The sequence below is a fragment of the Pantherophis guttatus genome, chromosome 2 (genome assembly GCF_059756535.1).
Source record: "Pantherophis guttatus breed Tessera chromosome 2, ASM5975653v1, whole genome shotgun sequence".
NCBI classification, from domain to species: domain Eukaryota; kingdom Metazoa; phylum Chordata; class Lepidosauria; order Squamata; family Colubridae; genus Pantherophis; species Pantherophis guttatus.
Genome location: NC_142064.1, coordinates 145,656,606 through 145,670,965, shown reverse-complemented (window position 1 = coordinate 145,670,965; position 14,360 = coordinate 145,656,606). Strand labels below are relative to the sequence as shown.

The window sequence follows — 14,360 nt, the reverse complement described above, 5'->3', positions numbered from 1 at the left end:
ATAGATAGATAGATAGATAGATAGATAGATAGATAGATTAATTAATTATTTTTCATATTTCTATGCCGCCCACTCTCGGAGGACTCTGGGCGGCTTACACCAAAGACAGGATACTAAATAGCATATTTTTGTACCTGCAGGGCCCCCAATTGGATCTCGGAAAACTTTTGCCCCACCGAGGAGGCCCAGCCACTCAAACCACACCCAGCCAGTTATCCCCCTCGACGCGGTAGGCGGCTTGTTTCTTTAAGGAAGAGCCGCCGGGTGTGTCTTCAGTAACTATGGTAACTTTCAAGTTGAGGATGCTGGGTGCTGCTGCTGCTGCTGCTGCTGCTGCTCCTCGGGGCGGCTGAAACTGCGGACGGCTGCTCCGGAGGCGAGCGCGGCAGCTCCCAATACAACAGGCGGGGAAAGGAGCCGCTCGCCGCCAAGTCGAGCAACTTCGGGCTCGGCGGCCGCTTGCAAGAAGAGCTAGAGAAGGAGCGCGGCTCGGCTCTTCCGCTCTGCAAAAGGCTGCGCCTGCAATGCCGCCCCGGGCGCTCGAGGCTGGCTAGCGGGACTCGCCGTCGGATATGCGAAGGCAGCCAGAGCAGATCGAGGCATCGAGCGACGCTGCCGCAAAGACTTGGGGCTTCCAGCCCGGACGCCGCTCTGGAGAAGGAAGCGGCTCTGCCCCTGGCCGGCCAGGGGAATGGGGAGCCTGCCTGAGCGGGAGGCGGCGGCGGGGTCTTTCCCGTTAGGATCCAGAGGCGGCAGCCGCCCGGGCGTCCTCCTCTCGGCTTTCGGCCGGCCGTTGGCAAGGCTGAGCGAGTCACGTCGGACTTCGGGCCAGCCTGAGCCGGGACTTGCTCTGCCGCCGCGCACCGAGGAAGTGGTGGCCGCTCGCCTTCGCTGCAGTCGGAGCTCTTCGAGGGCGCCCCTGGCCTCTGCCTGACCTCGAGGTCTCTGCCGTCGCGGCTGCGGTCGCCTCCCGTCTGGGCGGCGGTGGCCCCCTGGAGCCTCGGCACGAATCCCTCCCCCAAGGCTCCCCTCTGGCTTCCCCCTGGCCTGACTCCTGGAGAGGAAGCGAAGGGCCTGGCCTCGGCGCCCTTCTCCGATACCTCTGGTGTTTTTTTCCCCTCCAACTGGACGATGTCGATGTCCTTGAGCAAGTCTTAAAATGCCGGTAATGAGGGGCCTCCTGGCTCCCCAAAACACCTTCCTGGATACCATAGCAACCCGCTTTGATGGCACGCGTGAGTTGGCTTCCCACTCTTTTTTTTTTTTAACACTCCTCCTCCTCCTCCTCTCCCCCTTGTTGTCTGATCTTCCATAAGGAAACTCGAGGGCTCACACTTCCAGGTGTTTCTCCCTGTCTTTTCTCCTGTAAAAAAATTATTTATTTATTTATTTGGTTCGATTTATATGCCGTCCTTTTCCAGAGACTCAGGGCGGCTTACAATGCGTTAAGCAATAGCCCTCATACTTTTGTATATAGCTGCTTAGTAGGGCTTTTGGCCCCCCCAAGCAGTGTTCTTTTTTATACAGAGTCAGCTTATTGCCCCCACAAACTGGGTCCTCATTTTACCTACCTCGAAAGGATGGAAGGCTGAGTCAACCTGGAGCCTGGTGAGATTTGAACTTGCAGTAATTGCAAGCAGCTGGTGTTACTTAACAGTGCTTTAGTCTGCTGCGCCACCAAGGCTCCTTCTTCCCTTCCTTTCTCTCAGCCCCATCCTCCTTCACCTTTGTTACCACAATCCTGAACTGATGAAGTTGGACTTTCCAAGAAAGGCCGGGCGGGCTCTGTCCCTCTTGAGGAGTGAACTTAGTGGGACATCTGTCTGTTGACCTACTGCCCATGGCATGTTGTGCACGTGCAATGGAGGCGTGATGGAGAGTTGTGAGAGGTGGTGGCTCTCCAGAACAGGATGTACGTGCAACACACATAGAGGTCCTGCAGGGTTCTCTGATGATCTGGTGAATCTGTTCTAATGATCTCCTAAAGTGCAAAGGGTTCTTGAAGCCTTGAGAGTTTGATGTGGTTGAACTTTTGATCCTTTGCCATTAAGGTTGCCAGGAATAACTCCTCCAGCATGTATCCATGGGGAATTTTGTCAGGTGGATCTTGTCAGGTTATTGAAAGTCCCACCTGGCATGTCGAGGATTACAGCAGACCTCAGCCTTGCATCTGGCCATCCAAGGGTTGCCATATCAAATAGATTCATACCCAGTCATTAATACAGAAGTATCTTTGAACCTGTGCTGGACATCCTTGAAGGTGAAAATTGACCCAATGCATCATTTTTAACTTTGTGTAAACAAAATAAGTTCTTTCCAAATACAAATACCTTGGTTCCTTCAAGGTCTCAAGCTTCAAGTTGGCTTCCTATTAGAGAATAAAATGTGTGGGTAATAGAATATATAGTACGGAGCTCTGATATCATGGAGGTACATCAGCAACATATAAACATGAGAACTGAGTGCCAGCAAATACAGGTACCTAAAAGATTAGATATTACATGTAAAATGTGTGAAATGGGAAGTTGGGCATTGGGTGTGGAAGGACAATACTTTCAACCATGTTCCTGCCATGTGATTTGCTTTATGAAGAATGATTTTGTAACCCTTATAAAATTGATCATATTTGTAGCTCAAGTTACTTAGAATGGCAGCTAGGTACCATTCTTTCTTTCTTTCTTCAAATAATAGAGGTGGGTGACAGATAATTAATCCTAACTCACAAGTTGATCCTGAACCTAGTTCTCTCCAATCAAACTCTACCCACTTAAGCCTTCTCCTTGATTCTCCAAATAATCTGCACAAATGTATTTGATTTTTATCATGCCTTTATTACTTGATAAGTAACTCAAGGCACCAAACAGACCTAATATTCCTTCCCTCTCCTATTTTCCCCACCACAATAACCCTGTGAAGTAGATTGAGCTGAGAGAGAGGGACTGGCCCAAAATTACTTTGCCAGTTTTCATGCCTAAGGCAGATCTAGAACTCAGAGCTCCTGGTTTCTAGGTCGTTACTAGTTACTTTCAAGTAATTGTGCTGAAAATGAAGGAATCAACTGCTGTCTGATGCTTATGGAAGAACGGAGGCACTTTCTGGAAGACAGAGGTGCTATGTATATATGGGAAACAAGGATTATAATGCTCCTTATCTTTTTTTAATTGTTAATTTGGGGAGTAATTGGAAAGTAGGAGAGAGAGATTTCATCATGGTCTTTCCCTCCTGCTCTACATGCCAAGATGAGTCATCCTGTCATGAGGAAAGAGAACCAAAGATACTTTAGTCGCACAATCTTTAAAGGAAACTTTTCAAAAAATCAAATCATTGGCTTTAAAAAGAGAGGGAAACAACTGAGACTTCGAATTAGTATCCAATGACAAGTCTATGGTTCATGTCGGTCATTGGAGACTGAAGCACTGAATGCATTTAACATTGAAACCTATTACAAAATTATGACACAGTCTTCGTCATAGTTATCATCTGTTGTAGCTAAGAAACCACAGGTCACTTGCTGTCTGTGGAATTTGGTCTCCAGTAATTCACCCTGCAACTTGTACATCAGCATCATGTCCTAAGGCTATTTAGTTAAGAAAAATCTGTCTGATTCTCCCATGCCTCCCTCTTCATCTAGGCTGCATGGTATTTGCCACACGAAAATACTTTCTGAGTAGGAATTGCATAATGTGTAAGGTGCTGCTATAGATAGTCTAATCAGCAAACATGTTTCTTGTTGGTTTATATGCATTTGGATTTCATCTCTGTTTTTATCTTCAACATCTGCTTGTCATGCTTCTACTTTTATCTAAGCTGTAGAAGCAAGGGGGCAGTCAACATTGGGGGGGGGGAAGCTTTCCTGATCACACAGGAGCTGTATGCCACCCCACGCCACCCCATCCCCCCACTCCCAGACGTTGTCTCTGCCTAGCTTTCCTACAGAAGATACAAGGTTTTTTTCCCCCTGTGCCATCCAAATGAGAGAAAGACTGGGGGGGAAAAACTTGGAGCAAGTTGCAATGCCTTTGGAATCTTTGGTGTGTTTTTATTTGATCTGAATTCTCTTCAGAGCTCAAATGTTCAAAAGGATCTGCTCCAAAAGCCTGAAAATAACCCCTTTCAGTAAAGCTAGGGGCTTTACAAATCTAAGAAGAGGGGCTGTTCTGATTAGAGGGGAAGATGTCTGCTAGACTCTGGAAGAAGGAAAGAGGGGATTTCCTTCTCCTTCCTGGTCTTCTTGCCTCATCTTATGCAGAAGTTTGTGTGGGTTGAGGTTTTTTTTGGTTGAATGCAGTGGGTGGTGGTAGGGAGTCTGTTGAGTGTAGAATTGCCTTATAGGTGAGAGGGACAGCATCTAAATTTAATAAATAATTTAGAAATAAAATGAGCCAAGGTTTCCATCCTTTCAGAATTTAGAGCCTCCGGGTTTATTGTGCCTTAGGTGCCTCAAGGATATTGTCTTGCGATCAAGCACCTCTGGTTTATTTAGTTGCTTGAATTGTAATCTGAGTTCAGTGTCATCCCCCCAAGGATAGCCTTCCGAAGAGTTAAGTGTATCAGCTTGCTTGTTGGTTGAATCCTTCTTGCATAATCCAGAGGAGGTGGATTTAGGTAACTAGGAATCTCCAATAATCAAGTTTGCTTAATACAGATGGAACAGTTGATCTGGCAGAATTAGTTTTACTTTACTGAGGGTGATGTGTGTGTGTAAATTTTTGAGTGACAGAACATTCTTTTTCAGGTTAGTGAATCTGGAACAGAGTGGACTTGGAATAACCAGGAGGGGAAGAGATGATGGTTCTCACTATATTTTCTTCAGTAGGAAAAGCAGTTTCCAGCATAGGCCTGTTTGGATAAATATTGTTCATTCCCATAAAATGTATGCAGTGGAGCTTCCTAGAGCCATCTTTGCTGGAAGGTTGGAATTCTGGGAACTGAAAAGCCAATACACATAGAAAGTGCCAGAATGGTGACAGCTATCCTGGTAAATTGTGCCCAAAATTAGTGACATATCTGCTACTCACAGAGGATGCTTATAAAAATAAATGTATATTTATTATATTTCTGAGGAGTTTCCAGAAATTTTTGTGTCAGGCTATAATATCCATTGTTATCAAGCCAGCCTGGTATGCTTTTTGGAAATGATAGGTATAGCAATACCACTTAGACTTACCGTGTTTCCCTGAAAATAAGACCCTGTCTTTTTTTTTTTTTTTAACCCTGAAATAAGTGCTTGGCCTTATTGCCATGTGCTCAAAAGCCCGATTGGGCTTATTATCAGGGGTTGTCTTATTTTGGTGGAAACAGGGTATATACCGCTTCACAATGCTTTACAGCCTTCTCTAAGCAGTCTACAGAGTCGGCATATTGTCCCCAACAATCTGGGTCCTCATTTTACCGACCTTGAAAGGATGGAAGGCTGATTCAACCTTGAAGCCGGTGAAAATCGAACTCTGGCATTCCACAGCTTTAGCCTGCAATACTGCATTCTAACCACTGTGCCACCATGGCTCTATAGGACTCTGAGGTTCCATATGAGTTACATAATATCTCCAGCCCTTATTCCTACTTAATAATAAGAAAACGAGGAAACTGACTAATTGGAATCAAAGCCAGGCTTGCCAGGGAACCAAGAGAAGCTCAGCCACTCTTGTAAGGAAACATCTATTTGAAGGCAATATCTTTATCTGAAAAAGAGAATGAAAGATGAACGCATTTACATATACTCTGAAATCTGATGTGGTGTGAGGACAGAAAGATTTAAAATAAATGAATGTTCCAGAGATTGAAATCTACATGATAATTAGCCAGGTTCATTAAAATGGATCATGCCCTTTCTTTTAATGACTCTCATTTGTTGAGACATTTTCAAAATGTGACACCCAAAGGCCCTAACAAGTTTAGCCAAACTTTTCTTATTAGTGACACTTTCGGTTTCCTGGTTTTTAGCCAGGTAGCTTAACCACTGCATCAAACTGGCTCTCTAGAGACCCTTTATAAAAGAATAATATTTGTAAGTGCTTCCCTTCCAAGGAATTTCTATACCTGGAAAAGAGGACAAAAATCAACAAGCAAAGAATTCCTATTCCAGATTTAGGATGGGGGTCATTTAGGTTCCTTTACCATTAATGGCTCTTTATTAGGGTTTTTTAAAACTCCCTAAATTTCTGATAGATGAAAAAAATTATTAGAAGGGTGTACCATGGGGGGTTTTGTTCTCCAGTACGAGCTGCCTTGGATTGCTGCTTCTCAGGGCTTGTTGATATGAATGGAAGCAAACCAATGCAATAAATGACTAATGTAAAGTACTGTATACAAGTATAGTTTGATGGCGGGGAAGCAAGTTTCTCTCTGAAGTGAATACCACCTTAAGAACGCTTTCCTCATTGCTAAACAAGTTTAATCTTTCAGTTCTGAAAAAACTCTCATGTCTTATTCCCTGTGCCACCAGAGCAGTGACTCTCTTTTCCACAGGGGGCCTTGTGTCCCTTTTCCCCCAGGGGACCCATTTTTCACTTCTTCATAAATCTCTGATTTTCCTTATGTATAATGTATGGTACACATGTCATACTAAGTCGTGATTGTTCCAGAGGTGGTATTCAGCCAGTTCTGACTGGTTCTGGCGAACTGGTAATGGAAATTTTGAGTAGTTTGCAGAACCGGCAAATACCACCTCTGACTGGCCCTGCCCCCGATCTATTGGCTGCCTCCTGAGTCCCAGCTGATCAAGTCCCAGCTGATCAGCTGGGTCTTCTTTTGTTGCCCTTCACAGGAGAACAAGCTGCAAAGCAGGTTAGTAGGGTGGGGAGGGAATGGAGATTTTACAGTATCCTTCCCCTGGAGTGGGGTGGAAATGGAGATTTTGCAGTATCCTTCCCTTGGAGTGGGGTGGGAATGGAGATTTTACAGTATCCTTCCCTTGGAGTGGGGTGGGAATGGAGATTTTGCAGTATCCTTCCCTTGGAGTGGCGTGGGAATGGAGATTTTGCAGTATCCTTCCCTTGGAGTGGGGCGGGAATGGAGATTTTACAGTATCCTTCCCTTGGAGTGGGGTGGGAATGGAGATTTTGCAGTATCCTTCCCCTGCCACGCCCACCAAGCCATGCCCACCAAACCACACCACGCCCACCAAGCCACGCCCACAGAACCAGTAGTAAAAAAATTTTGAATCCCACCACTGCACTGTACACGTTCTTAATGAGTGTACCACAATGGCTCTGGTTATTTAATAAATCCAACCCAACCCAAACACATGACAGCTGAGCAGAAAGTCTGGAGTCAGGCTTTGTAGTGCTTGATATTCGTCCCACCATTCCAACTTCCCTCTGTCCACCTTTAGAAGCAAAGGAGGATACTGGAAATGAAGACTCTAACAATGGTTGGTTAGAGAAACCGTTTTGCATAACCCCATGCATTCTCAGTCAATCATTCCCAGACTGGGGACTTCTAGAATTGTTGAGTCATAAAGCATCCTAGAACGATTGAGGGCAAAAGAAGAAGGGGACGGCAGAGAAAGAGGTGGCTGGATGGAGTCACTGAAGCAGTCGGCATGATCTTAAATGGACTCCGGGGGATGGTAGAGGACAGGAAGGCCTGGAGGAAAGTTGTCCGTGGGGTCACGATGGGTTGGACACAACTTCGCAACTAACCACAACAACAAAAAGCATCTTAACTATTAAAGCTGGGAGATGTAGTCCAAAATGTTGAGGAAGGCTGATCCAAACTCAACTGATGACAATCTCTATACAAATGTCTTTTGCCCAGGGCAAGATCATCCTGGAAACACATCAGATGTAATAATGATAATCAATGTAGAGAAGAATTAACCAAAGAAGAAAGGTCCAACCATTATTGTCAGTATAACACAGATTAGGAAGAAATATCCCCAAATATGTCTGTTTATGAAGCAAATGTAGTTTCTAGTTAGGCCCTGGCAACATGATGGCTGCAAAGATGTTCAGCACTGATGTATTGTTTTCTGCAACCAGCTATCTATGTGGGGAAAGGAAACTCTGGGCTGAGTCTCAGTTTTTGAAAAGTATTTGTTCAAATAATCAAATTCTTACAGGATCTCCTTTTTTCACCCTTTCTTAGCTTCTTTCTCTTTCCTGCAGGATATGTCTGGTCCTTTGAGGAGAATAGACTTGTTGGACAAATAGAATTTAGTTGCTTTATACAGGTAGTCCTCAGCTTATGACCATAATCGAGTCCAAAATTTATGCTGCTAAGTGAGAAATTTGTGAAGTGAGTTTTGCCCCGTTTTATGACTTTTGCTGCCACAGTTGTTCAGTGAATCGCTGCCGTTGTTAAATTAGTAACATGGTTATTAAGTGAATCTAGCTTCCCCTTTGACTTGGCTTGTCAGAAAGTTGCAAAAAAGGATCACATGACCTCAGGACACTACAATTGTCATAAATATAAACCGGTTGTCAAGCATCCGAATGTAAATCTGAATGACCATAGGGATGCTGCAACGGTTGTAAGTGTGAAAAATGGTCATAAGTCACTTTTTTCAGTGCCATTCTAACTTTCTAAATGAACTGTTGTAAGTTGAGGATGACCTGTATTCCATTTTGACTGCTTAGTGTTGGTCACTAAGCGATGCTGGTTTGAATTTCTTAAAATATAGTATAAGCAGGAACTAATGTGCATGTATTTTCCATAGCCATCATGTTGCAAGGAGCAAGGAGCTAACCAGAAACTACAACATTGGCTTCATAAACAGACATATTTGGAAATATTTTCTCCTGACAATGAATGTCAGGGGTTCCCAACCGGGTGTATGAAAACCTGGGTTTAGAAGGTTCAAAATTATAGTATATGTGCATAATTAAATGCATATAATTGGGGACACAGTGGCTCAGTGGCTAAGACGCTGAGCTTGTCGATTGAAAGGTCGGCAGTTCAGCAGTTCGAATCCCTAGTGCCGCATAACGGGGTGAGCTCACGTTACTTGTCCCAGCTTCTGCCAACCTAGCAGTTCGAAAGCATGTAAAAAATGCAAGTAGAAAAATAGGAACCACCTTTGGTGGGAAGGTAACAGCGTTCCATTAAAGCCTTTGGCGTCTAGTCATGCTGGCCACATGACCACAGAGACGTCTTCGGACGTCTCTTCGGCTTTGAAACGGAGATGAGCACCGCCCCCTAGAGTTGGGAACGACTATCATATATGTGCGAGGGGAACCTTTACCTTTACCTTTATGCATAGAATTATTTACTTTTGTAAGGGGTGCGAAAATATATCAGAAGCGTTCTAGGGGTACGGGGTATAGAAAAGGTTGGGAACCCCTGATATATGTGTGTGTTTATGTGAGACATCATTTGCATGCAGGTAATTCCTGGTTCAGCCTGTGACATTTCAGCAGAGTTAAAAAGGAGTTTGGAGGATTTAATCCGAAGAAGACAGGATTTAGAAGAGGAAACTTGCTGAGTTAGATAAAAAAATTAATTTGGCATTGGTAGGGCTGGAGTCTTTGGGAAGATTAAGTTTGAGGCCTGGGGTTTATTCCCAACCAACTCTACTTTGAGAAAGTACAGCTTGTGGCAATAACTAGATAGCCTTGTGCCAAATTCATTTGATTTCTCATTTGCAACTTTACCTAGGAGAAGCAGATTTGGCTTCCGCTGTACTTTCGCTAGCTGCAAACTGACTAGGCTTCTGTTATGAATCCTATTTGGGGTGGCATATGTATGTGCCAAAGACGTTTTTAGACAATAAAAGGGAAACCAGACTGCTCTTTTTTGAAAGTCCATCCCACTTGATGATGAGTGTTTTGTGACTGGATACACATTCGATGACAGCAAGATCATAAGCACCCCTAAGATTCCCTATGTACCCAAGGGCTGAAAAATGGAGAAATCAGATTCACTTAACAACCGTGCTACTAATTTAAGAACTGCAGTGATTTACTTAACAACTGTGGCAAGAAAGATTGTAAAACAGATCAAAACTCATTTAAGAACTCTCTCGCTTAGCAACAGAAATGTTTGGCTCAATTGTCGTAAGTCAAAGTCAACTGCATTCCCAGTTTACTGGGATGAAGGAGAAGATCCTGATGGTGGCCCTATTAATCCCCAAGGTAACTTGACCTGTAATTGGAAAAATACATCCTTACCAGTGGCCATTTTGGCAAGAGGCCTTTGAGGCTTGCCGTAGAGCAATACCTGGAAAGCCATGGCCGCTCCATTTGTGGGGAATAAGCTGCAAATAGGGGCCACCAGAGATAGGCCTTCTTTCTCAGAGCAGATAAGCCTGCAACAAGTATGTGGAAAAAATTAACTTTCTGTTTTGGTTGACTTTGATTTCAGCACTTTGACTTACCTAGAACTTAAATCCAGGGTTTATTTATTTATTTGGATTTTTATGCTGCCTTTATTATTTTTATAAATAACTCAAGGCGGCAAACATACATAATACTCCTTCCTCCACCTATTTTCCCCCAACAACAACCCTGTGAGATGGGCTGGGCTGAGAGACAGTGACTGGCCCAAAGTCACCCAGTCAGTTTTCATGTCTAAGGCAGGACTAGAATTCACAGTCACCTGATTTCTAAACCAGCTAACTAAATCCATTGAACTATTAGTGAAAAGGCCCTGGACCGGTTAGTAAAGGTTTTTTCTTCTTCTTACAATAAATGTAGAGCAGTCAACTCAGTATTACAAAAAAACTGTGGACTGTTTTTTTAAAAAATAATGCCAATATATATGGCATACTATTTATACCTACTAAGCAAATGGTCAGAGTTCCCATTCCTTTGAGTAACAGTTGCTATAGTATAGGTCAATAAATGGAGGAAGCTTAAAATTATCTGTGCTGATTGGGTCATCCTGGTGAGGGAAATGGAAAATAGACTAGATTTATTCTTGGTCTAATCAAATTTCATCTTCTGCTGACTGAGTGGTACTTTTCATTTTAAGCTACTCTTGGGCAGATGGGGAAAAAAATCAGATACAAAACCAACTGAACATGATTCCCAGTAACTAGATGATTCGGTACGGGGAGATACATCAGATTAAACACCCTGGGAGCTTCTCTGTAGGATGATAATGAGGATGATAATATCATTAAACTTGTATGCTTCCCAATTCTCAACGATTCTGGGCAACTCACAACAATGAAAGAAATGACATGTATAAAACATCAAAAAGAAAGATAAAAGATGGCATGTGCAATGAAATGAGGGGCTCTACATGGCTCTTCTAAATCATAGCAGAGTGGGGAGACATCTGATCTTGGGATGGGGTAATCTCATTCCAGAGGGCAGGCACTGCTACAGATAAAATGCGCTTCTGAAGTCCCAACAGATGACATTGTTTAATCCAAGGAACCCCAGAGTGCATCAATCCTGCTGGATTGAATGGACTGGGCATATGTTTTGGGAGCCAGGTGGTCTCTCAGTTATTCAGGCCCTATGCCATGTAAGGGTTTATAGGTAACAATCTGTGGGATAAAGAATGGCAGAAGCGAGGGTTGGGATTAAAAGAGGTATCAGCCTAGAGTCTTTATGTAGCCACAAATAACTCAATCCTCCTTGAGTGCTGTTGACTCTTAATTTAACTCTAAGCAGGTGCCCACCACTAATTGAGAAGATTCCTGTGCACAGGCTATAGCAACAAATCATCTTAATAGATCCTTCATGTGTCAAATTGGTCTTTCATACCTGACATAACCAACTCTTTGAATTGCACCCAGAATCAAATTTGCAACGGTGACTTTAACTATCACATGTGACACAGAAATAGGAAAGGGGTGCCGTTTCTGTGGCAGTGGGTGTAGCAAGCTATACCAGCAATGCATGCTTCAGCTAAAAGGCATAATTTCTTTTAAGAAACAACCTGGCAAAGCTATCTGCAGTTGGCTGTGAGTTTGAATAATGCTGCCATCCAAAATAGCACACTTAGACCTATGAATGTCAGTAGTTCCTAAAATAATAATCCTCTGAATCTGTTGTATCCAAATTATCAGGTCATGCCTTTGTAGCATGTTTAATCTTTCAATCAACCTGGGCATTTGAAGAGAGGACCTGGAGGGATATACATTTGCAAATTTCTCCGGGCATGGAAGGTGGTGAAGAGAGAACAACATCTGCATCTGTCTATAAATAAATTACCCTCCCATGTAGTCCTTAGAAATATTGCTGCAGTTGGCCTGCTGTGTAATTTGAACAGTAACTGAACCAATCTATTTCCCTCTCTGTCTTGCAACCCTTCCTATATTTGGGGGCAATTAAAATGGCACAGTGAGATAGAGTCTTCCATTGCACTCTGGCATCCTCTCACTGGTGGTTTATAACAAATGGGCTTTCTCCTTCTATTTTTCCCTCCCAAATTCTAGTCTTGAATGAGAAAACCTTTACCCTGTTGATCTATTTTTAATCCCCCAGAAATATCAGAGGTAAAAAATAAAGAATATTTAGATTATTGGTGAGTTATGTATTGTATTTTACTAATTACATCTTTATCCTGCCTTTACAGATAATCCTCGATTTACAACAGTTCACTTAAAAAGATCACTGAAAAAAGTGATCTTATGACCATTTTTCAGTTTTTCACAGTTTCAACCTTTGCAGCAGGGGTGAAATCTAAAATTTGTTACTATTGGTTCTGTGGGCGTGGCTTGGTGGGGGGGGTAATGTGACTGGGTGGGCGTGGCCAACTTTTTTTTTTACTTTTAAAAGCATTTTTTTTACAACCTTAAGAGGTTGCAGAAAAAAATGCTTTGAAAAGCCTCTGACGATCCCAGCTGAGCCACACGATCATCAGAGTTTTTTTTTTTTTTTTTTTACTTTTAAAAGCATTTTTTCGGCCAAAGAAGTTGTAGAAAAAATGCTTTTAAAAGTAAAAAAAACAGCCTCTGATGATCGCGCGGCTCAGCTGGGCATGGGGAGTGGGGGGGCAGGGATTTTTGCTACCGGTTCTCCGAACCACCCACCGCCATCGCTACCAGATTGGGTGATCCGGTCCGAACCGGGAGCATTTCACCCCTGCTTTGCAGCATCCCCATGATCACGTGATCACAATTCAGATGCTTGGGCAACTGGTTCATACTTATGACGGTTGTAGAGTCCAAGGGTCATGTGATCGCTTTTTTGCAACCTTCTCACAAGCAAAGTCAATGGGGAAGCCAGATTCACTTAACAACCATATTACTAATTTAACAACTGTCATGAGTCACTTAACAACTGTGGCAAGAAATGTTGTAAAATGGGGCAAAATTCCCTTAACAAATTCTCACTAAACAAGGTACATTTTGGGCTCAGTTGTGTTCGTAAGTTGAGGACTACCTGCATTAAGCAACCTGAAGCAGTGAACACACATAATATTCCTTCCTCCTCCTATTTCTCCCACAGCAACCTTGTGAGTAAATTGGACTGAGAGAGAGAGAGACTGGGCCAAGGCCACCCACCTGACATCATCCCTAAAGCAGGACTAGAACTCACCATCTCCTGTTTTCTAGCCCAATTCCTTAACCACTAAACCAAACTGGCTCTGTTGCATATCTTTTTTCATTATCGCAGAGGTTGAATTCTTACCAAGATCCAGGGTGACCCTTCATTAGTTTACGCTTGAAATCCTTTACAGTTTTGCAGTGAGTGGATATTACCTCATCCTTCTTTCATAATCACTAGATAAATTAGCCCAATTTTGTAATGGTGTTAATAGTTAAAAAATTATCATGTCTCCCTTAATGAGATAAATAGAGGCTGTGCCTCATTACCTACAATGTGAAACAGGTACAATAGTGCAATTTTGTGCAAGTTTTCACTGCAAACACGGTGCATTGTGTTTAATGGGGCTTGGTTCCAGGTAAGAATGCATAAGATTAAGAACAAATCAGAAGCAGCAGCCAAGAAATGCTTCTTCTCTCCTGCTCTTATTGCCAATAATAAACTACTGAATATAAAAGAAGAATTTATTGTGTGATTTCCAGGCTCAAGAAGGAATATTTTTGTCTTAATGTCTTAATTTTATAAGTACACATATCTCTCAACAATTGGCAAAGTAGTTCTAAACTCCGGTTGTAGGTTTTGCCTAGTAACACCAGAGCTACAGAATTCGTGTAATTCCAACTTCCATTTAATGTACTATAAAGACTGAGCTGATTTAACTCAGAGATTAAAAAATTAAGACTTTCTTAGGTGGCCTTAGAAAAGGGACTTCTTCCAAGTCTCAGCTTCTACTTTACAATAGTGAAGAAATTATAATGCTGAGGTCCTTTAGAGGTTTATTATAAGAACAGTAAGGCATGCAAAGTGCTTTGAAAATGGAAAATGTTGTCAAAATCATCACTACTTATTTGTGGTATTTTTTTTTTACAATATAACTATAGAGGCATTATTCATCTCTACCTAGAGGTAGAGGTAGGG

General features: G+C 42.8%; 1 protein-coding gene across 1 annotated transcript in view; it reads left to right on the top strand.

Moving 5' to 3' along the window:
• Nucleotides 1-1,072: 1,072 nt before the first annotated feature.
• Nucleotides 1,073-14,360, top strand: part of KCNH3 (potassium voltage-gated channel subfamily H member 3) — an 88,366-nt gene continuing 75,078 nt past the window's right edge. Inside the window, exon 1 of the mRNA XM_034412545.3 lies at nucleotides 1,073-1,235. Coding sequence (XP_034268436.2) covers nucleotides 1,160-1,235 — 76 coding nt within the window. The 5' untranslated portion in view covers nucleotides 1,073-1,159. The remainder of the gene's footprint in view (nucleotides 1,236-14,360) is intronic.